The sequence below is a fragment of the Macaca fascicularis genome, chromosome 16, assembly GCF_037993035.2.
Source record: "Macaca fascicularis isolate 582-1 chromosome 16, T2T-MFA8v1.1".
NCBI lineage: Eukaryota > Metazoa > Chordata > Mammalia > Primates > Cercopithecidae > Macaca > Macaca fascicularis.
The window spans coordinates 87807484-87827781 of NC_088390.1; the positions used below are offsets into that span (position 1 = coordinate 87807484).

General features: G+C 58.9%; 1 protein-coding gene and 2 long non-coding RNA genes across 7 annotated transcripts in view; 2 read left to right on the forward strand and 1 right to left on the reverse strand.

The window, feature by feature from the left end:
- Positions 1 to 9741: 9741 nt before the first annotated feature.
- Positions 9742 to 20298, forward strand: part of BAHCC1 (BAH domain and coiled-coil containing 1) — a 72035-nt gene continuing 61478 nt past the window's right edge. For 3 of the 4 annotated variants that reach the window (XM_065532140.2, XM_065532144.2, XM_065532143.2), the window contains exons 1-2: positions 9742 to 9918; positions 13769 to 14141. In XM_065532140.2, coding sequence (XP_065388212.1) covers positions 13964 to 14141 — 178 coding nt within the window. In that variant the 5' untranslated portion in view covers positions 9742 to 9918; positions 13769 to 13963. Of the gene's footprint in view, positions 9919 to 13387; positions 13555 to 13768; positions 14142 to 20298 lie in introns of those variants that run through there. The other variant, XM_065532141.2, reaches the window with a different exon arrangement.
- On the reverse strand, positions 12108 to 14627 carry LOC135967793 (uncharacterized). Of its 2 annotated transcripts, none has more exons than XR_010582065.1 (2): positions 14481 to 14627; positions 12108 to 12574 (listed from the first exon to the last, which is right to left on the reverse strand). It is a non-coding gene; the product is annotated as an uncharacterized lncRNA (long non-coding RNA). The 2 variants fall into 2 exon arrangements; XR_012426335.1 differs by having other exon boundaries at positions 14459 to 14627.
- Positions 15627 to 17192, forward strand: LOC141408868 (uncharacterized). The gene is made up of 2 exons (XR_012426336.1): positions 15627 to 15763; positions 16701 to 17192. It is a non-coding gene; the product is annotated as an uncharacterized lncRNA (long non-coding RNA).

Below are 20298 nucleotides of genomic sequence, written 5' to 3' on the forward strand. Positions count from 1 at the left end.
CTGTGGCCAAGATGCCCAATGGCTGGTCACGAGGCCCATTTTGTTCTGCTCCTGGTCTACAAGGTAGAAGTCGGGACGCATCATGTCTGCCCCAGCCATGAGTCTTAGGGTGGTCCGAGGCCCAAAAGCCAGCCAACCCTAGGACTAGTTTTCCAGAAGAATCCACGGCCTAGGCACCCAGGCCCCAGGTGTGAACAAGGGCATGTTATTTGTTCTCACAGTCTCCTTCTGCTCATCTGTAAAACAGGCATGGCCACCATGCTCTCTGTGTCCCAGGCTGTCTAGAGGGTTGAACAGGCAGGGTAGGATCTGGTACCCCCGCTGCCCACAATAACCACGCAGGCCAGAGGGGTGAGGAATGGAGTTGGCTCAGGCAGCGCAGGATTGGAGTTGGCTGAGGCCTGGCCCTCCCGTTCCCTCTCTGGGCTATGAACCAGGGTTCTGTCCGTCCCCTGGGGCTGTCTCCCTCAGGCCAGGGCTCCTTTATTCTCCCTGTTTGGCCCCAGGGGCGTGGGGATGGCAGCATCATTTCCCCAAGCAGCCCCCACAGGGCTCCCTGGATTCCTCTCTGAGAAACACATGCGCTGGCTCCGGTCATGGCTGTGTGTAACCCAGCACGACAGGACAAGTGCCACAAGACCAACGCCTGCAGGGCCGCAGCAAGTGCCCCGAGGGGCGGGGGAGGGGGTAGGGGTTATGCCGGCGCCCGGCAGTGTCGCTGTCCCCGCACCACCCCCCAGTGTGACCTTCCCTGACACGCAGACAAAGGCCAGCAGAGCAGGCAGCGCCTTTAAGGACGCGGCGCGGCGGGTTCGGTGCCAGGAGGCACCGGGGGGCGGAGGGAGCGGGCGCTCGAGGCCAGAGGAGCGACCCCCGGCAGCCACCCAGGCGCGCCCCGCTCGTCTCTAGCTCTCTTCTACCACTTGCGCCGGCCGAGGGCGGGGCGCAGCGGCGAGGGTGGGGGCTGGGCAACCGGGGTCCTCCCTCCCCAGCTGTGCTGGAGGCAGCAGGGCGCTCTCCGGAGCTGGGGCGCGGAGGGAGGGCCGAGGGCGCGTCTGAGCCTCATCCGACCTGGGCCCTCCGAGCGGGAGCGACCCGGGTGCGGGGCCCCACTCTGCCTGGCCGCCCCAGGCACGTGGAACGGGAGCTGAGGTTGCGAAGGGGTGCGGTCCGGGCGGGGGTTGCGCGCCCGAAGCACGCGGCCTGGGCTCTGGAATCCGGGAGGTCTCCGGCACGGGCTCCCGAGCGCACAAACTCGGGGACGCCCTTGCTCTGGTCCCTGGTTCCCCCCCGAAAAGCGAGGGGGACCGGGCTGGAGGGAAAGGGATTCGGCTTCGCTCCGCTCTCGTCAATTTTCTGTTTAATGTCACCGGGGCCCACTGTGGGAGTAGGAAGCACGTCACCCGGGCCATAAATTTGCGGTGATGGCGCCTCCGGCCGCCTCCCCAGACAGAGGGACAGGCCCGACTCCGGAGCAGGTGGGGCCGCCGGGACTCGACCCCCGTGGTGGGCGCTGTGCGGCTTCTCCCGACGCGGGTCCTGGGCGCGCTCGGCCGCCCCTCCCGCCGCAACCGCCCGCGCCCGGCCCCGCCGCGGGATTTCCAAAGGGCTTTTGTTCCGGGCTTGGATGTAGACGCTTTGATTTTTTACCACCCGCCTCAGGAGACTTTTTGCTTGGAAAAGTCCTGCTATTAAAACAAAAACAAAAAACAATCAATTCCAGAGGGAAGAAAATGCCTCCAGTGTGTCTTCCCCCGGGCCGAGGTTGGGCTGCGGGCGGTGGTCGGGGCTGCTTATTGCCCGGACCCCGGGTAGGGCAGGCGCAGAGATCTGGCCCTAATGGACTTCGCTCGGAAAGGCCCCGGCGGAAGTGGCCAGGAGAGCGGGCTGCTGCGCGGGTCTGGGCCCTGGCCCGTGGCAGGCTCCTCTGGCCTTCCTGTCTTGGCTGTTGGGAAGGGGATTTTGGGGGAGTCTCCCTTTCGGGGCACTTTCCCCGAAACTCCTCTCCCGCCTGGGGAATTATCCCTGCAGCGAGTACTGATGCTTCATGAATTGAAGTAGAATACGTATTTGTGCAGGCCAGAAAAAAAATGAATCTATTGAATGATTTTTAATTTAATGGATCAACTGTCCCGTTAACAAAAGAGGCGGTGGCCGTATTTGGAGCAGGCGGAGGCAGCAGTCAGGTGGTCCAGGGGCTGGAGGTGAGGGCTCTGCCCCAGGCACATGCTGCTCTGTGACAACTCCAAATAACTTACTGGAGGGCTATAAATGCTGTAGATAACCAGGCCAAGGACTCCAGTGCCCCCAGAAGTCGCGGGGGAGAGACAGTCTGTCCCCTCTGGTCCAGCCCAGGGAGGGCCTGCAGCCTCCCAACGGGAGCCATGGCCAAGGGAGAGAAGTCTCCAGGGCTGGAGGGCAGGTGGGCCGTGGGGCTCATATCAGGGGCGGCGCGTGGGGGTTTGTGGGCCAGGACCCACTAGAGGGCTAGGTCTGGGAGGTGTGTGAGGAGCCCAGGTCGATCTGGTGTGTGCCCTGCGGGATGCCCTGAGGCCTCCTGCTTGTGTTAGCAGCAACCGCCTTTGGGAGCCCTCAGCTGAGGCCACGATGCTGGCAGGGTGAGGCCTGGCAGGGTCTGGGGCTTTTGGGGGGTGGGGGCTAAGGGAACCCCTGGTGGAAGCTGGCCTCAGAGTTCCTGCCTGCCTTGAGGATGGGTGAGAAGGGGCCGGGCCCTGCCCTCCTGCTGCCTGGGTCTGTAACTGAAGCTCAGAGGACAGGGTGGGGTTGGGTATGAGACCTAAATGCTCCATGGTCCTCTAGGTCTCCGCTGGCCTGGCCCCGCCACCCAGCCTGCACCCCTCCACTAGGGCCCTCCCACCGATGTGAGAATAGTCCTGGGGAAGTCTGGGCCGGCAAGGCCCTCTGAGCCCCACTGTCCAGACACCCTGACAGCGATATGTGTAAACACAGCCAAACAGTGGAGAGCCAAATAGTGAAGACAGGCAGCCCTGACGCCCCTATACCTCTGCAGCCAGGCCTGGTCTGGCAGGGAGTGGAGGCAGGTGTCCTTGCAGGGAGGGCCTGAAGCCAGGCTCTGCTCTGGAGGATGCTCCCAGAAGGACCACATAAGTAGTGCCCTCATTTGGATTGGTCCTGCCTGAGCACTGTCCCCAAGCAGGGCAGTTTCAGCCACTAGGCCCTCCCAACCCCCATCTGTCTGATCTGGACTTTCTCTCCCGGGTCTGGCTTCCTGTCCTCGTTGTCCTCGTGGGCAGGAAGACTGAGGGCTGTTTGGGGTCAGCCTCCTGCGGGGAAAACCAATTACTCTTTATTCCAGCGGATCCCCAAAGCACATCCCTTGGCCCAGAGATTCCCAGAGAACCCTGCCCCTCCAGGTCCCCTCCAGGTCCACCCCCAGACTGGCTGCCTGTGGGGAAGGAGCCGGCCTTTAGGGAAGGCAGCCTGGCACAGTAGAGATTCCCAGGGCTCCTGGGCCTTTCTCCAGTCCTCCAGCCGCAGAGGAGGTGACAGTGACCAGGAGGCTGGAGGGGCAGCGGGACAATGGTGAGTGGAAGGGGGCTGGGAGGATCCCTCCTCAGCAGGGGGGTCCCTGGCAACTCCCACCTTCCTTGATCCCCTCTAATAATTGCAACAATCACACCGTCACTAATAAAAAGGCAGAGGAAACCAGGCAAAGGGGTGCTTCTGCCCTTTATGAAAATCACTTTAATTTAACCCAGATGGGTCTCCTTGATAACCTCATACAACAAGCACCCTGAATTATACTTTCCGTGCGAACACACTGGTTATATTTAGCCACAAATTACGACTCTGTGTTTAACAAGCAACTTTGAGAGCGGGGAGGGGCCGGGCAGCCTCCTGACCTGGTTGGACAAAACCGGCAACTGCAGCAATGGAGCCCCCTCACTGGACGGGGAGTCCAGAAAGTCGTGCCACGGGCTTCTGAGTCCCTTTCCTCTGCTGCTCTGGTTTCTTTTTTTTTTTTTTTTTTTTTGAGACGGAGTCTCGCTCTGTCGCCCAGGCTGGAGTGCAGTGGCCGGATCTCAGCTCACTGCAAGCTCTGCCTCCCGGGTTCGGGCCATTCTCCTGCCTCAGCCTCCTGAGTAGCTGGGACTACAGGCGCCCACCACCTCGCCCGGCTAGTTTTTTGTATTTTTAGTAGAGACGGGGTTTCACCGTGTTAGCCAGGATGGTCTCGATCTCCTGACCTCGTGATCCGCCCGTCTCGGCCTCCCAAAGTGCTGGGATTACAGGCTTGAGCCACCGCGCCCGGCCTCTGGTTTCTTTAAAAAACTTACAACCTCCTCCCGAGGTCTGTCGAGGAGACCACGGCCTGCAGGTACAACCTGAGCCTCTCCCAGGATCCCTGGGACTTCTGCCTTCCCACATCTCCAACCTGGCTCCCTGCTTAGGCTGGAGCCAGGGACCCGCTGGGAGTGCCCAAGAAGGGACAGACAGCCTTGTGCGCCAGGCTGGGAGCTGTGTGTGCCTGGAAGACAATCTCCCACCCAGACCTGGCCGCTGACAAGCCTTGCTCCTCTGTGGCCTGCCTCAGCCCAGGCGCTGGGGACGAGGGTGCGGCGCTCCCTCCATGCAGCCCCCTCCCCTGCCACCTCATCCTCTGGGTCCTGAGAAATGAAGGGCCTGTGATTGGAAGCTTTGTTTTCAGTGGGGGCAGCCCCCTTCGCTTCGGAACCTTCGCCGTCCTCTCCCCTCCACAACAGTTCTGCTCCTATGAAGGGTAAGCTGCCGAAGGCAGAAGCTGTGGCAGAGACAAGGCTGCCCCCCACTCCAAGGCACAGACCCTGGGGCTTCCCAATCCTCCCCAGAGCCAGAGGTCACACTGCTGAGCAGGGGAGGTGAGGGGGGAACACACGGACCTTTCCCCCACACCCTCTTCCCTCCAGGCACCAGGAAAGACCCTGATGAAAAGAACTCCCCCCAGTCTATAGCAGAGGGGCTTCTACAGGCAGATGGGTGGGGTGGGGGGTCAGGACCTCTTCCGGGAGGGAGTGGGATTGCTCCTAACCCCCCGCCCCAGCTGTCCTCCCGAACACGGATTCTGGGGTGGGGGTGAGCTGCTGCTGTCCTCCGGTTGAGGGAAGTCTCCGCTGTGAACCATTTTAGGCCCCCCACCTCGACCCCTGCCTACCCCTCCTGATGCCAGCCCCAGTCTCAGGCCTGGCCCCTGGACTTGTCCCCCTGGCCTCTGGTGGGAAGAATTAAGAGTCAATTTTTGTCATCAAGAAATTGTTTCTAATTTGCCCTTTGACTAATGGCCCAGGGAACAATGGAGAGACACCTAACACGGGATTACTGGGGGCGCCGAGCTGCTGCTCTCTGGCCGAAGCAGGCATTTATTTGGAGCAATGGCTAATTCACAATTTCATGTAACTTGCCTGACACTCCCACCCCCTTGTATTAAAAAATAATTATTTATATGATTATTTCAGACAGAGCAGGATATCAGTGGTTTGGGAGCCGGGAGACCTACATCTGCTGCCATTCTTGGGGAGCGTGGGGGTGGGAGAGGAGTGCTGGAGGGGGCTCCAGGGCTGGGCCCAGTTCTGGGGGAACAGGGGCCCCTAGGCTGGAAGGGAGAAGGTGGTTCTCGGGAGTGCCTCTGCGTGTGTGATGTGCCTCTGCGTGTGTGATGTGCCTCTGCATGCATGTTTTGTGCATGTGGGAGTGTGACATGCTGCGTGAGGCTCACCTGTCTGCCCATCTGTGCTGTGGGTTTGGGTGTGTACACTTCCAAGTGATTCACCTGTTGGCACACGAGTGTGTACAGGCAGATGTATGTGCACACACTCAAGACAGTGCACAAGTGTGTGTATGCATTCAAGTGTGATGTGTGAGCCGGCCTGCCAGGTGTAGAAGCGCAGCTAGTTATGTGGGGTGGGGGGTTTATCTTCTACCCAGGCCAGAGGGCAAACCTGGAGTGATGTCTGCCAGGCCCATGGCAGTGACCCCAGATCCTGCTGGAGAGGGATCAAGGTGGGGTTCAAGGCCACTCCTGGCACTGTTCCAGGCCCCACTGGCTGTCCACAGGCCCAGCCTCACTTGCAGCCCACTCATCTGTAAAGCTGCAGGAACTTGGGAGACCTGGGCACTCCAGCATCAAGACTGACCGTGGGTTTATTATCCCCTCTCTTTTCTTCCTCCTGTCCCCTCCCTGGTCCTCTCCCCAGTGGAAGGCGCGTCTGCAGATCCCCACACCATGTTCCTCTAAAATTAAAAACATTTGTTAGCTCTGGACAGCAGGAAGAGTAAAAAAGGAAACCAGGGAGGTTTCCTCCAAGCAGATCACCAGCCTGAGCTCCCGGCGGCCCAAGTCTTCCAGGAGAACTCGGGAGCTTATTTTGGTATTGCGGGAGCTGCCCAGCGGCCAGGCGCCCGTGCTGGGCAGCTGCCAGCCCCTCTCCACCGAGTCCAGCAGACCCGTCTGCAGTTATTTGCTGTAACAACTGTTTTGAAACAGTATTGAAAAAAAAAACAAAAAGCCCACTACAATTTGTTTTAAGTGAACACTGGGGGAGGAGGAGGCAGAAATGGGGAGGAAGGAGAAGGGCAGGGAGCCTCTGCACTGCTCTGGAAGGCGCACTCAATGCCTCGGGGCCTTTGCCCGCCCAAGCAGCCTCTCTGGGGGACACGAAGGGGCCAGCACTTGGGGGATGTGAAGCCAGTGCTCATCCTAGGAATCTGGCGAGGCTGAGCTAGAAGGGTCTAAACTAGCTTCAGGAGATAGGGGCCACGCACCTGTGAGCTACTCTCTGCCCTCCCATGTCCCTGGCAGTGGGCATTTCTCGGATGGTGAACGATGACTGGGGATGGGGGCAGGCAAGCTGAGGGTCCATCCTTCAGGCTCCAGGACCCTAGAACAATCTGCCCAAGGGGGAGGGGAGGCTGGTTTAGGGGCTCTGTGGGGCCTTTCCAGCCACTCTCCTTGCAACACATTCTGGAGGGGACCAGGACTCCCAGGGGCTTGAGGCCTCCCTTTCCCCCACAGGTCGGTTTGAGGTGGAGCCCCTGCCCTGACGCGGCGAGCTCAAAGCAAGTCCTGGGAAACCACGGTGTTCTCTTTGTTGGAGCCAAGGTTTTTCTCATCTACATATTTTCCTATATTAAAAAATTCAAATGAGGCTTTAAAAATTAACTTGAAAAAGGTTCCTGATCCGGAAACAAGCTCATCGGAGGCAGTGATGGGAACTCGGATCCTTAGGAGAGTAGGAAACGCGCCGTCTGTGAGGGGCGCCCTGCGTGGACCCGGGGCCTCGGGGCGCGTCTACCCACCCGAGCCAGGAGAGACTGGGCCCCACGGTGTCAGCCCCGGGCCCGGGCCCGCGCGCCGCTTCCAGCTCGCGCCTCCTCCATCCCCGGAGGGTTGCGCGGGTCCCCGGCGACCCGTCCCTGTGCAAGGTCCGGGAACCTTCCCCTCCCCTCCTTTCCCAAGCGCCATTTCTCCGGAGCCGGGCCGGCCGTCCTCGGTGTACGCGGGAAGCGGGCAGCCTCCGCCTGCACCCGCGGGGCTGGGACCCAGAGGCGCCCGATTCCCCAACACACTCACTGGGGCCGCTACTCCAGCCTCCCGATGCCACGGCCAAAGCCCGGGGGTCGGCGCCAAGCACACCCCCAGCCGGCGACCGCGCCCAGGGACCTAATTCAATCGTCCCCGCCTTAATGAATAGCCGCGCGCTAATCTCATCTCCGCGCGCAACGGGGATTTACGCTTCCCGACTCTGCCCCTCGGGCCCCGCGGCCCGCCAGACGTCGCTTCCGAAGGCGCCGGCCTGGGGCCTGGCCAGGGGCTCGGTCGCTAGGGGTCCCGGCCGCCGGAGCCGGGAGACGCCGGAGCCGGGACCCGGGCCTGCGCGACCGCCACTCCCGAGCCAGCCGGGGCGGGCCCCGCGCCTTGTCCTGAGCCCCCGGCCCGGCCCGCGGAGCCCTGGCGCTTACCTGCGAGCCCCGGGCTCTCCGGAGCTCCCTTCCCGGCCGCGCCGCCCAAAGCCGGCGCCGGCGCCGGCGCAGGCCCCGACTCAGGCAGGCGGGAAATCCCGGAGTCCCCACCCGCGGCCCGCAGCCCCCCACCCCAGGTCGGCGTGGCCTGCGGGGGGGAAGGCCGGCCGGGGCCGGCCGCCCGCTTCCCCTTTCTCTCCAGATTCCTTTGATCCGCGGGTTCTCCGCCGCACCTCGGCTCCCGGGCTGCCCGGGTCGGCCCGCGGGGATCCTGGAAACGGTCCCCAGCTTATCTCCTTTCATCAAGCGGCCTTGGGCCGCCTTGAAACCGCGGAGCCAGTAATTGCTTTTTTCAGGAGGCCCAGTGCGGACTGGACAACAGCCAATCAGCGCCTTGTTTACACTCGGTGATGGACAGTCCGCTGGCGGAGTGCCAACCAATCCCAGCGGTCCCGCGGGAACGGGAGTGGGGGCGGGGAAACAGAGAGACAGCAGGCTTTGAGTTTAACTCTTTCGTGTCCCTGCTGGAATGAGACGGTGGAGAATTTCGAATGCGTGTGAATCTGTCATTTGGCTTCTAGTTTAAATATCCTTTTTTCCCCCAGAGGGGGAGGCAGAGATTCACAGGGAGAAAGAGGAGCAAAAATAAATGTATCCATCGCCACTAAGACATCACCTCGACTCCCTGAGAATAAATAGCATTTGGGTGGGAAACCAAATTCTAACAGAAATATTTGTTTGCAGAATATTTTAGAAGTGGTTTGCATCTGATTACGATAAAAATTGTTCAGTAGCTTGCTTTAGTTGGAGTGAGGATTTAGCAGATATGCAGACAGGGAGCAGCATTGAGAAATACTATACATGGTTTACCACACCATATCCCCTTCCCCCCTTATCGAGCTGAAAATATTTTTTAAATCTAGGTGTAGATGAAGAAAGGGCAATCCTTGAAATCTAGGTGTAGATGAAGAAAGGGCAATCCTTGTCTTCTCAATAAATCCCTGATTTTCATTTTAGTAGTTGCTCTGTTGCAAAGTGTGGCAGAGGGAGATAAAATTGAGAGCCACTAATGTAGACGGCTGGAGACTCAGAACTCACTTCCCAGGGTCTGATCCCCAGGTCAGGGGGAGGAGAGGGCCGGGCGGGCTATTCAAAGCTTGTACTGCCCAAGCAGCGGACGTACGTGGATCTGTGAGCTCGGGTCCGGGCAGGCAGCAGCCTCAGAGCGGTAGATGGGCCAGGCAACCTGGGGAGGCCTCTGGGCTTGGAGGTCTGGCCTACCTGCCACCTGCCAGACAGATCGCAGGGAGAAAAAGTAGCTACTTTTAAGGGGTGGTGGTATTTCTTCCTTTGGCCTTCTGTGCGGCAGAAGCCAAACGTTAGACCTGCTGGATTAAACATATATGTGTGTGTGTGTGTCTGTGTCTGTGTATACGCCTCCCCCTCCGCCGGGACACGCGCACTCGCTGGTTCCAGCTCCCTCTCCTGCCCTGCGCCACCACATTCCCATTCAGCAGCAATGATCTGCGCAGAGGAGCTGCGCAGTCGCCGGGCTTGAATTAGGCGCCATCGGGCTTGGTAGTAGCCCCGCTGCTTCCTGATTGGCAGCTCCCTGGCCCGGCGCCAGCCTATTGGGAGGCCTGTTTACGCCGAATGAGTGGCACGAGCTCCCGGCCGCGGAGGGCTGCGCGGCCAATCAGCGCGCTGGCTGCTCCGGGCTGAGTGGCACGAGCTTATTAGTATGCAGGGCCCGTGGCTCGCGGCGCCAGGCTGCAGGTTTGAGAGCCGCTCTGGATGGGCTCGCTAGAGTCGTTGTTGTGGAAGCGGTGCATTTACAGTGCAACAGTCAGCACATTGAAAATACCAATAGGAATACAAAACAAAGTCACATTTACTGATTTAATTGTATTGCATTCAGTTGTATCCAGGAAACAGCCTCCAGTAAGTAACTGAAATTGCTTTCATTTTTTTTTGTTTTTGTATTTTTATTATTATTTTTTATTCTGGCTTTGGGGTTTTACATTTTTTTTTTTTTAGCAAAAGAAATTCAGGGTTGTGATGTTAAGAAATATATACCTTCCCTTTTAACAAAATCCGTTAAAATGTCGAAGCTTTTTTTTCTTAAAAAATATGGACTATATAAGCGATTTTTTTCTCTGAAAAATCTTATCGATCGGTTTAAAATTCCCCCCGTAATGCGTCCTTGCTTTGCTCTGAACGCTTGTTGTCTCGATCGACACCCAGCATTAAAAATAAATACTCGAGACAGGGCAGGGACCGCCAGGCTGCGTCTGGCGCGAGCCGCGCGGGTGGCACCGGGCGGACAGTCGGCGAAGTCCGGGCGCCGCCAGCGTGCTCCCAGCTTTGGGTGACCCACGAACGAACCCCTACTATTCGCTCCCCTACCCTGCTCCCCTCCCCGGAGCAGTCCTGAGTTGGCCCCGCCCGGTCGGTCCGCGGCTAGGGGAACCGGCCGGCTCGTGGTACCCACGGCCGCTGCCCTGAAGGGCCTTCCGGGCCGAAGCTAGGGGCCGGGGAGGGAAACGGTCATGACGAGTTTTTCGGTCTTCGTTCCCATTTCAGAATTTTTTTTTCGGAGAAGGGGTGGAGGAGGGGGGCCGAGCGAGGCTGGCGCAGCGGGGCGTTATCACCGTGCGTTCGGGACAGCGCGCGGGGCTCGGGTCACGGCCCGTGTGGCGGGGCCCGCGGGCTGGTTTTCCTCAGGCGCGCGGGTCAGGCGCGACCCTAGTTCTCATGACTCTCCTCGGGAGCGGGTGCGGCTATTTCGCAGGGAGCGGGTTCTGCGGCGGCGGCCGAGCCACTAGCGCCCCCGGGCGCGCCAGGTCCCAGCCCGGCCTGCAGGCCCCACCGCGCCCGCGCTCCCGGAGACGGCGCCGGAGGGAGGCAGACGGGTCGGAGTCCGGGTCTCCGACAGGCGGGCGAGGAGAGAGCGGGTTTTTAGATGCAAAAGCAGAAAACAAAGCAAACCTGTAGAAGCCCCAGATCCTGGAGCGCGCCAGCCACGCCTGGGGCCGCGGGAAGAGGGACCCGCGGCTCCGGGGTCACGCCCTGCCTTCCCGGGAAGGAGTCCTGTGCTCCGAGGTTCAGCTCCTCCCGAAATGCCCTCGTCAGCGATTCTCCGCCCGCCCGGGGTCCTCTGCCCGCCATCACTTTTCGCTCCGTTTCCACCCTTAGCTCAGCCTGACCTGGCGCTGCGGCGCCGTCCTCGCGGTCCTCCTGCGCGGCCTCTCCTGGAGCTGGGCTGGGGGTGGGCCCCGGGCCTCGGCACTCGGCGGGTGGCGGCGTCGCGGCTGCGGGACTGTGGGGCTCCCAGCCCGGGCCTTGTGGCCGCCCTTCCTCGCCCCGCTTCCTGGCCTCCTCGGGCTCCCCAGGCCCCCGAAGCCCAGCGCTGGCAGACGCGGAGGCGCGGCGCGGCCTCTCCCCGGGAGGAGAGAACACAAAGAAAAGCCCCCTCCAATCCGGTCAGAGCCGTGGCGGCGCAGGCGGGCGACAGTAATCCGCCTCCTGTTTGCTTAAAAAGTCGAGCCGGCTGGTGAGAAAGGAACAATCGGGCCTGCGATCCGCCCGCAGGGGGTGCGAGATTAAAATTGCTGCTTCGTAGCCGAGCCCGCGTCCCGAGAATCGCCAGCAGCTCACGCTTTCTCAACTTTGAAATTTCTCATTGGAAAAAAAAAAACAACCACAAAACAAAAGCACAGCACACACGACTCCCCGGAGGCCTCCAGGAAGCCTGGCACCCCCGCGTGCGCCGCCCCCAGCCCTTCTCCGGCCCTCGGCGCCTTTGAAGCTGCAGGTTTCTGACCTCCCTCTCTTTCCTTCTTTCCCTTTGTCCCGCCCGGCGCCCTCCGGAGCTCGGGAGGCACCGGCCGGTGCTGGGGGCCCCCACGTCCCTGGTCCTGCCTGGGCAGCCCCTCCCCTGACCCCAGCGCTCGCAGCCCCCTCGCCAGAGTACTCTCCGGGCCCTGGCGGCCGGGCACTCGCTTTGCAGGCCGGGCTCGGAGCTTGGGACACGCCGAGCTGTTTGTTAGACCGGGGGAGAGAGCTGGCGATCCCCAGAGGGAAGGGAGCCCCAAACGCCTTTGTATGTAGTTACCAGACAAAGAGAACTCTTTGTGTAGACCCATTTATTTACAATGCAAAAGCTCTCCGAATAAATATTAAAAAAGCTTATCAGCAGAGCAAATATGTATTCACTTAATACATTATGTTTTCGGTTATAGATTAAATCAGACACAAAATAGTCTGCAAATAACACGTTTTAGAACCGGGAGCATAAAATATCGCAATTTAAAAAGGTATTCAGGAGATGGAAAACATCTTAATCGCTTTGTTGTCATGGTGGGATGGCTACAAAAACACAAGGTTTTCTGCAAAGTTCCTAATTAAGAATATCAAGCCTATCCATCTCCCTTTTGTTGGAGGCGATAAACATTAAAAACAATACGTATTTAGGAGATGAGGAGGAATATGTGAAGTGCGGCCGGGGAGCAAGGTGGTGCACGTAGCTTCTATCACTGGCTCCGATCCTCCGCACCCAGAGTCTGAAATTGTCCCCAATTTCGCCTGAGTGGATGTTCTGCGTTGGGTGGGGGTGAAAGAAAATGGAGGTGAGGGTCATTTTAGGTGGCCCCGCCGGAGGTCCGGGCGGGGTCTGCTGGCAGTAGGTTGTGCTGGGCCGGGCCCACCTTCCCCGGCTGGAGGGCCGAACTGGGCGCCGCAGACCCCGCGTACCCAGGCCGCCCCGCCATGCCGAGACCGGCCTCTGCTCGCGGTCCCCGGCAGGCGCTGAAGGAAGAAATCCTAGGGCCGATTTGGGCCGTTGAGAGAGCAGCATTCTGACTCTGAAAGCATCCCCCCCACCCCCAAGCCCCCAATCCGCAGAGGAAGATCCTGGGCGAATTTGATTGGGGGGCGGGGTGATTGTTACAGCCTCAACAGGAAGCTCCCGGCTCCGGGACAGCAGGCCGGGCACTGCGGCGTGGCGGCCCAGGTGATGCCGGTGGCGGTTGCGGGGCGCCCGGGGCTCTGAGGAGCCGGCCTGGGGTCCTGGAGCGATTCTGGGGACAGGAGCTGGTCCCGCTGGGGCTGGGGAGGGAGGACGACAGCGGATTCAGAAGAATGGGCCGAAAGATGCATGGGGGGGATGGGAGTGGGGGAAAAGGAAGGTTATTAAAAAAAAAAAAAAAAACTCTTGAGTTACAATCAATAAAATTACTCGCTTAATTAGCATGGTTATTCGGTTAAGCGGAATGCAGTAAAAGCTGGATCTCGGCGTGAGGTGGGGAGAGAGAGTGAGCGAGCGTGGACCCCAGGCCTTTTCCTCCGAGACACCTTTGGGCAGCGGGGGAGGGGAGAGGGTGTGCGTGTGAGTGTGTGTGTGTGTGTGCGCGAGTGTGCGTGATGGCTTCGCAGATTTGGGTTTTTATCACCCAGCAGAGCCAGCAGCCTCTTCGCCGCGGTGCCCTCGCTGCAGGGACCCGCGGGAACGAGAACGGGAGGCGGCTAGCAGCGCGGCTGGGCTCCCCCAGCTGCCCCGGGCCAAGCGTGGCCGGGACGGTGCGTGCGCGCGCGGGGTCCCAGGTGCTGGGCTGCGCGCGCGTGCCGCGGGGAGACACCGAGCGCCCCGGCCCCGCCACCCGGCCTGGCCGCCGCTCGCTCGAGCCGGCGGGGGTGGGGGGTGGGGGGGGAGTGGGCGAGCGGGCGGGGCGGGGACCCCAGGGCGAGCCGAGCCCCCCAGTCACCCGTGTCTCCTCTGCTTTTGCCTCCACAGACCATGAACCCGCACAGCGGCCGCCGGCTCGGTGCGCGGCCACCCGCCGAGAAGCCCAGTCCTCCCGTGTGCTGACCGGCCCCGCCGCCACCACCGCCTGTGATCCCGGACGCCGCCGCCTCTGCGCCGAGCCGCCCCCGGGCCCCGGCCGCGCTGCTCCGAGGAAGCGGCGGCGGACCGGGGCCGGGGCCCGGCATGGATGGCCGCGACTTTGCGCCGCCGCCGCATCTGCTGTCGGAGCGCGGGAGCCTGGGCCACCGCAGTGCCGCCGCCGCCGCGCGCCTCGCCCCGGCCGGGCCCGCCGCGCAGCCCCCCGCGCACTTCCAGCCGGGAAAGTACTTCCCGTCGCCGCTGCCCATGGCTTCGCACACAGGTCAGTGCCCGGCCGGGGCGGGCGCGGGACGGGAGCGTTCGAGAGCGGAACAGGGTGCCCACCGCTCCGCTCCCGGGAGCAGAGAAGCTTTGGTTTCATTTCCCGGCCCCGGCCGCGGTGGCCGCCTGGGTGCTGAGCGGGGCCGCGCGTCCCGCCAGCCCCCAACACTGCATCGCCGCGATTTAGAGCGGCCCTTCTCTGGCCACCCTCCCCCGGGGGTCTCGGAGGGGCAGCCCCGGAGCCGGCTGAAATTAAAGCCTTTCCGCGCCTCGCCACCCTCCCCCGCCCCCTCCTGCAAATCTAAATTCCACGGAAACCTTTTCTGCATTCTGCATTCACCTCCTTAAGACGTTCCGGGGCTGGGACAACGAGGCGCTTTCTGCGGGAACAAAACGGCTGTTGTGGCGGGGGGAGGGGACCAGGGTACGCCGCGGCCTCGCGGATTAGGGTGGTGTGTGCGCCGGGCGAGCGTTAATAGGGACTGCCGGTGTAAGACGAGCAAATCCTGTTTCTATATAAAGCCTTGAAGTGTCAGGGCGAGAATGGGTTTGCAGGGATGCATTTGCTTTAACGAGTGCCTCTGGTATCCCGCTAAAGCCGGACAAAGCGTGGCCGGAGTGCGGCCCAGCCTCACAGCCTGCAGCCCGGGGAGGAGGGCAGCGCGGGCTCGGGCTGGGGGTGGCGCGGGGCGGCGCTCAGGATTTCGGTGCAGGCGAGAGTGCGGTGGATTTGCTCCAAGAGGAGAGCGTGGTGGATTTGCTCCAAGAGGAGAGCGCGGGGCGCCGGTGCTGGGCCTCGCAGGGAGGCCCGGTGGCCGTCCCCTCGGACTCCCTGCCCCAGAGGGTCAGTCCTTGGCAGAGCGGGCCCAGGCCTCCAGGGCAGCTCTCTTCCTGGTGTCTTTGATATGAGTGTCGAGGGAGGTCAGGGAAGAGGCAGCTACCACACCTGAAGCCTGGGAGGTCACCGGGCAGCTAGCGTGGAGTTCAGGGGAAGCGCGCAGGGCTGCGCTAGGGACCCGCCGGGTCACCCTCGTACATGGGTGGCTTTTGTTTACAGTTTGTTCTAAACATCAGAAATGTTTACCGCTTAAAAAAAATTGGCAGTAACAGTTATTATTGGTAGCTTGATGAACTGTGAATACTAATAAAATTATATCTGCTTTAATGGGATTACAATTAGTGTGTGGATTAAAACGGATGGCAGAGACGGGGCTAGAAGGGAAAACGTCGGAAGAAGGGAGGGCACTCAAAGAAAAACGTACGTTTCTAGAAAAAAAACAAACTCGAAATTGCTTAATTGCTAACGGGCTTCCAGCATTTGCAGCGCCAGGAGATTGGAACGGGGAGCCGCCCATTGGAGGGGTCTCCCCAGTGCTTCCCCGGTTGGCCCACACCCGCTTCCCTCCCTGCCTGGGCCTTTGGTGAAGCTGCCCTTTTCTCTCTGTTGCCCTTCCTTCTTTTTCTCCCTTTTTTTTTTCTCCTCTAGATTTATAACTGGAAAGAGAAGGAGAAAAAGCACTTGCCTGAGCGATGGGTGATTTTAAAATACCTCTTCCGCTGTCCCTGTGGTTATCAAGCTTGTCTTCCTGCCCCTGCATGGGAGCTGCTGCCCACCCGGCTCAGGTGCACGGGGCGCTGAGGCTGGGCCCGCCCTGGCAGAAGGGACAGCTCACCAGCCTCCCCACCAGCCCCTCTTCTGGCTGCAGGCGGGTGGCCCCTACTGGGGGTAGGGGGAGCGTGTGCACCCCACCTCCACTGTGCTGTGCCCTCCAGCCTGGCAAGTAACAGCACGACAGAGACAGGAGCCCCTGACACCGAGGCTTGCATGTTGGTAGGCTGGGGCTGGAGCTGTCCCCTCCGGGAGGCCAGGCCAGATTACCCATCAGGTCAGGTCAGCGCTGCCTCCCTGACCCCATGCCCCAGCTCACATCCTGGCCAGGTCCAGGCTAGCCGCATTCTCCCCCTTCTGCCCTTACTTCCAGGTCTAGGCAGCACCCGGGTAGGTGGGCGCCGGGTCGGGTGGCCTAGCCCTTTGTCTTGCTCATTCTAAGTTTGGCCACGTGGTTCTTGGTGTGTAGGCCCCGGAGGGCTGTGAGAAATGGCTCTGGGCTCTGGCCTGGCCTGTGTCCTCTGTGCTTCGTCTTGATCCCAGGCCCTCCCAGCCTCCCTAAGCGCAGGGTGCTCTAGAGGGCGCTGGAGGCCCCTCGGGGCTACCTTGTTCAGGGTCTGAAGGGCCATGTGTCCCCTGTCCCTGGAGGCCCTGTTTCCTCCCCAGTGCAGACCGAAGGGACCGCTTGTGCTCGGAGATGTTCAACCCATTTGTGATGGGCAACTTGGCCACACAGACATCCAGCTAGAAGCATCTGTAGCTCAAAGAAAGCTTTTTGAAATTGCTAAGAGCCAAAATATTGTATTGGTTTTTAAAATTTAGCTGCATGTATTTTTTTGAAAAAAGAATTATACCCCAGATTATTTGTTTTGGTCTGTGTCTATATATGATCTAGTTTAGAGAGAAAAAAGTATAATTAAGTTAAACAATTTTTTTGCATCTCGTGTGCAGACTTCCAAATGGCCGGTTTGGCCGCCTTGCTTCCCATTTTCCTGGATGGCCTCCGTCCGCAGGCCACAGCTGCAGCCGGTCCGCCCCCCCTCTGCTGACTGCCCCTCGGAAAGGAAAATTGACCTGGATTCTTCCTGCCTGTCTGGGAGTAGGATCCAGCCATTGGGGATGGAGGCCCTGGCCTCTGCGAGGCTGCCTCTTTTTGCTGGGCTGCTCTTCCTGTGCCTGTCTGGCCTGGCACTGCCACCCCAGCTGGACTGAGGCTGTCCCCGCTGGCTGCCTGGGCTGCCCTTCCCCAACCCCACCCAGCACTTTCAAAATGTCAGCCTGAGGGGCCCTGATGGCTGGGATATGGGGCTGTCCGGCTTCTTCCATTGTTTTTCTAAAAATGAAAGTGCTGGGAGCTGTAGACTCGGGCTGTAGGGTTTTATGGTAAAGTGCTGTTCCAGTAACCTTGTCACCAAAAGGTGCAATTAAAATGTTTGGAATCATTATTTTTAGTTCAGTGTTAGATTTTGTCTCTAATACAGATGGTCTGGAGGCAAAGCTGTGAAATCTAGGGGGGAAAAAAGAGAAATCAACAAGAACCAACCCAAGATTTTTCATCAGTGCTACTGCCTGGAGCCACTGGGGCTGGCGCCTCTGCTGGGAGTGTGTGTGTGATCTGGAGCAGCCCCGGCCTGGGGAGAGGCCCACATAGACAGCCCACCGTCCTCCTGGCTTCTGACCGGGCCAGCTCCTGTCTGTCCTGTAGGCCTCCCCTCTCCAGGGGCCAGGGCTCCGCCTCCACCAAGGCGCTATTTCTCATCTTGGTTTCAGTAATCTGCTCAGATTCCCCTCCCACCCTTTCTCTTGTCTTCTTTGGGGTGTAAATTGCTGGGGCCTGGGAAACCAGGTGCTTTGAGCCTGGGGTGGTTGTGGGAGAAAGGCGAGGCTCCTTCTGGTGGGAGAACTGCAAACTACTTCTTTCCTGCTACAAAAGTGCTTCCTACTGCCAATCTCAAAAAGAAAAAAAAAAACACCAAAAAACAAAACCAAAAAATACCCCCAACTCGGTAGAGGAAAAAAAAAGATAATTTCCTAGTGTGGAAAGACCCCATCACAGGCTCCCCTCCCTCATCATGTGATATTTTTTCGTAAAGAAAAAAAAATACATTTTCTTAAATACCTCATTAACTCCATGACACGATGGAGTGTTTCTGCAACGGTTACCAACATTAAGTAGGTGTGAAAAGAGTTACTTTCCGAAGACATCACCCGTCCTGCTCCATAAGTGACAGAGGTAGACATCAAAGTTGCCCCGAGCCCAAAGGAGCTACGGGAATCCGGGAATGTAAGGCCCGTGGACCCGCAGCGGTGGCCCGCCACGCCTGCCCCGCCAAAGCCCTGTTTGGAATGTGGGTTTCCCCCAGTGGGGCTTGTGCTGCCACCACGTCTGATTATCCCTGTACGGAGCCGCCGCGCTTTCTGTAGGAATATCCAGGTCACGTGAGTAATAAGGGAAATTAGTGAGCCAGGCAGAGAACGGCGTTGTGCAAATAGCGCATCTCCCCTGGAAAACGCGCGTCCCCCCAAACGCTCCCCGGTTATTCTTAGAAATCTTCCCTCATCTCCCTGTGAGACAGGGTTCAACAGCCCCCACAGACAGGACAAAATGCATAGGAGGCTGTTAGAATAACATGGATGAGGCTAAAAATACCCCTCAGAAACACACATAAAAAAGCCAAATCCAACAACAGAACGAGCTAAAAATATTCCAGGCTTTGGCAAAGAGCACAGAGTTAAATAAATTATACACAGAGCCATTCATGGGAGCAAGTTGACTTTCTCTCTTACGGGAACTTGGTTCAAGCTAATAAAAATAATAATTTACTAGCCACTGAGCTTTGCATGAGTTTAAATTTAATTGGTGAGGCTTCTGGCGTTTGTCACTTCTTGGCGATTAGTGGGCTTGCCCTGGCCTGGGCCGGAGTGGGGAGGGGGTGCTGAGGCTGGGGCTCCTGGCAGCAGGGACATTGTCTCCTGAGGAGCAGGGCCTGGGTGCAAGGGCAGATTACCCAGGAGGTTAGAGGAGGATGGAGACTATTGGGGGTTCCATCCAGGAAGGTAGAAAAAGAACTGGCAAGGCACAGCTATTTTAATTTGATAAATGATTGTACACCTTTAAGAGTGTTTTAACAATCAAGATACACTCCAGCAAGTTGATAGGATGTTCGCTGTCAACTTACATATGTCATCAGAGCTGGCTGTGAGCATAAATAATGTGTGAGCGCTTGGGACAGCTGCAGTCTCTCCTGGAGGCCGAGGCATGGCAGGTAGCACCTCTGTCCCCTGGCGGGCACCTTTGTTCTCCTTCTCTCTGTGTGTCTGGGGGCAGGGGCCAGAGGAGAACAATCATGGAGAATCACTGAATGCTGCTTTCATCCTGGGTGGTTTGGTTGGGGTCCCTCCTCTCTGGGGACTTTCTAGGTCTCCCTACCAAAATAAGAGTCCTCAAAATTACTTGATCAGAAAAGCCGTATGTGGATATGATCTGAGACTAGAATGGTAGCATTGTCTGGTGTGTTTTTTTGTTTGTTTGTTTTTGTTTTTCTTTTCGTTTTTGTTTTTTGAGACAGTCTGGCTCTGTCTCCCAGACTGGAGTGCAGTGGTGCGATCCCAGCTCACTGGCTCACTGCAACCTCCGCCTCCCCGGTTCAAGCCATTCTCGTGCCTCAGTCTCCCTAGTAGCTGGGATTATAGGCATGTACCACCACGCCCTAATTTTTTGTATTTTTAGTACAGACAGGATTTCACCAGGTTGCCCATGCTGGTCTTGAACTCCTGAGCTCAAGCAATCCGCCCACCTCAGCCTCCCAAAGTGCTGGGATTACAGGCGTGAGCCACCGTGCCAGGTCTTTGGTGTCTTTTGAGGCAGCAGATGTTTATATATACAGCCACTTGCCAGGAGTTTTGAACATCCACCCTGGGGTTGGAGTAATGGTAACTCCCTTTACTCCCTCCTCTTCCTTGGCTGTTTCTTTTTTTTTTTTTTTTTTTGAGATGGAGTCTCGCTCTGTCGCCCAGGCTGGAGTGCAGTGGCCGCATCTCAGCTCACTGCAAGCTCCGCCTCCCGGGTCTACGCCATTCTCCTGCCTCAGCCTCCCGAGTAGCTGGGACTACAGGCGCCCGCCACCTCGCCCGGCTAGTTTTTTGTATTTTTTTAGTAGAGACGGGGTTTCACCGTGTTAGCCAGGATGGTCTCGATCTCCTGACCTCGTGATCCGCCCGTCTCGGCCTCCCAAAGTGCTGGGATTACAGATTTGAGCCACAGCGCCCGGCCTTCCTTGGCTGTTTCTTAACTCAATGTTCCCCCCTCTTCCTTGGCTGTTTCTTAACTCAATACCCCGCCCCCGCCCAGAAATCCTGGCCGGCCCTTCTAACTCCCAAAGGACTACATTTCCCAGAATACCCTGATCTTAGTTGGGGTCGGAGCCGAGACTGCCCATGTCCCTGGGCTGGGAATTCCCAAGCACAGATAGAGTTCAGCCAGTCCCACTGGGAATAAGTACTTTCCTGCTGGAAGAAAGCCTTGCTCCATTGTGCCCCCCTACCCTTC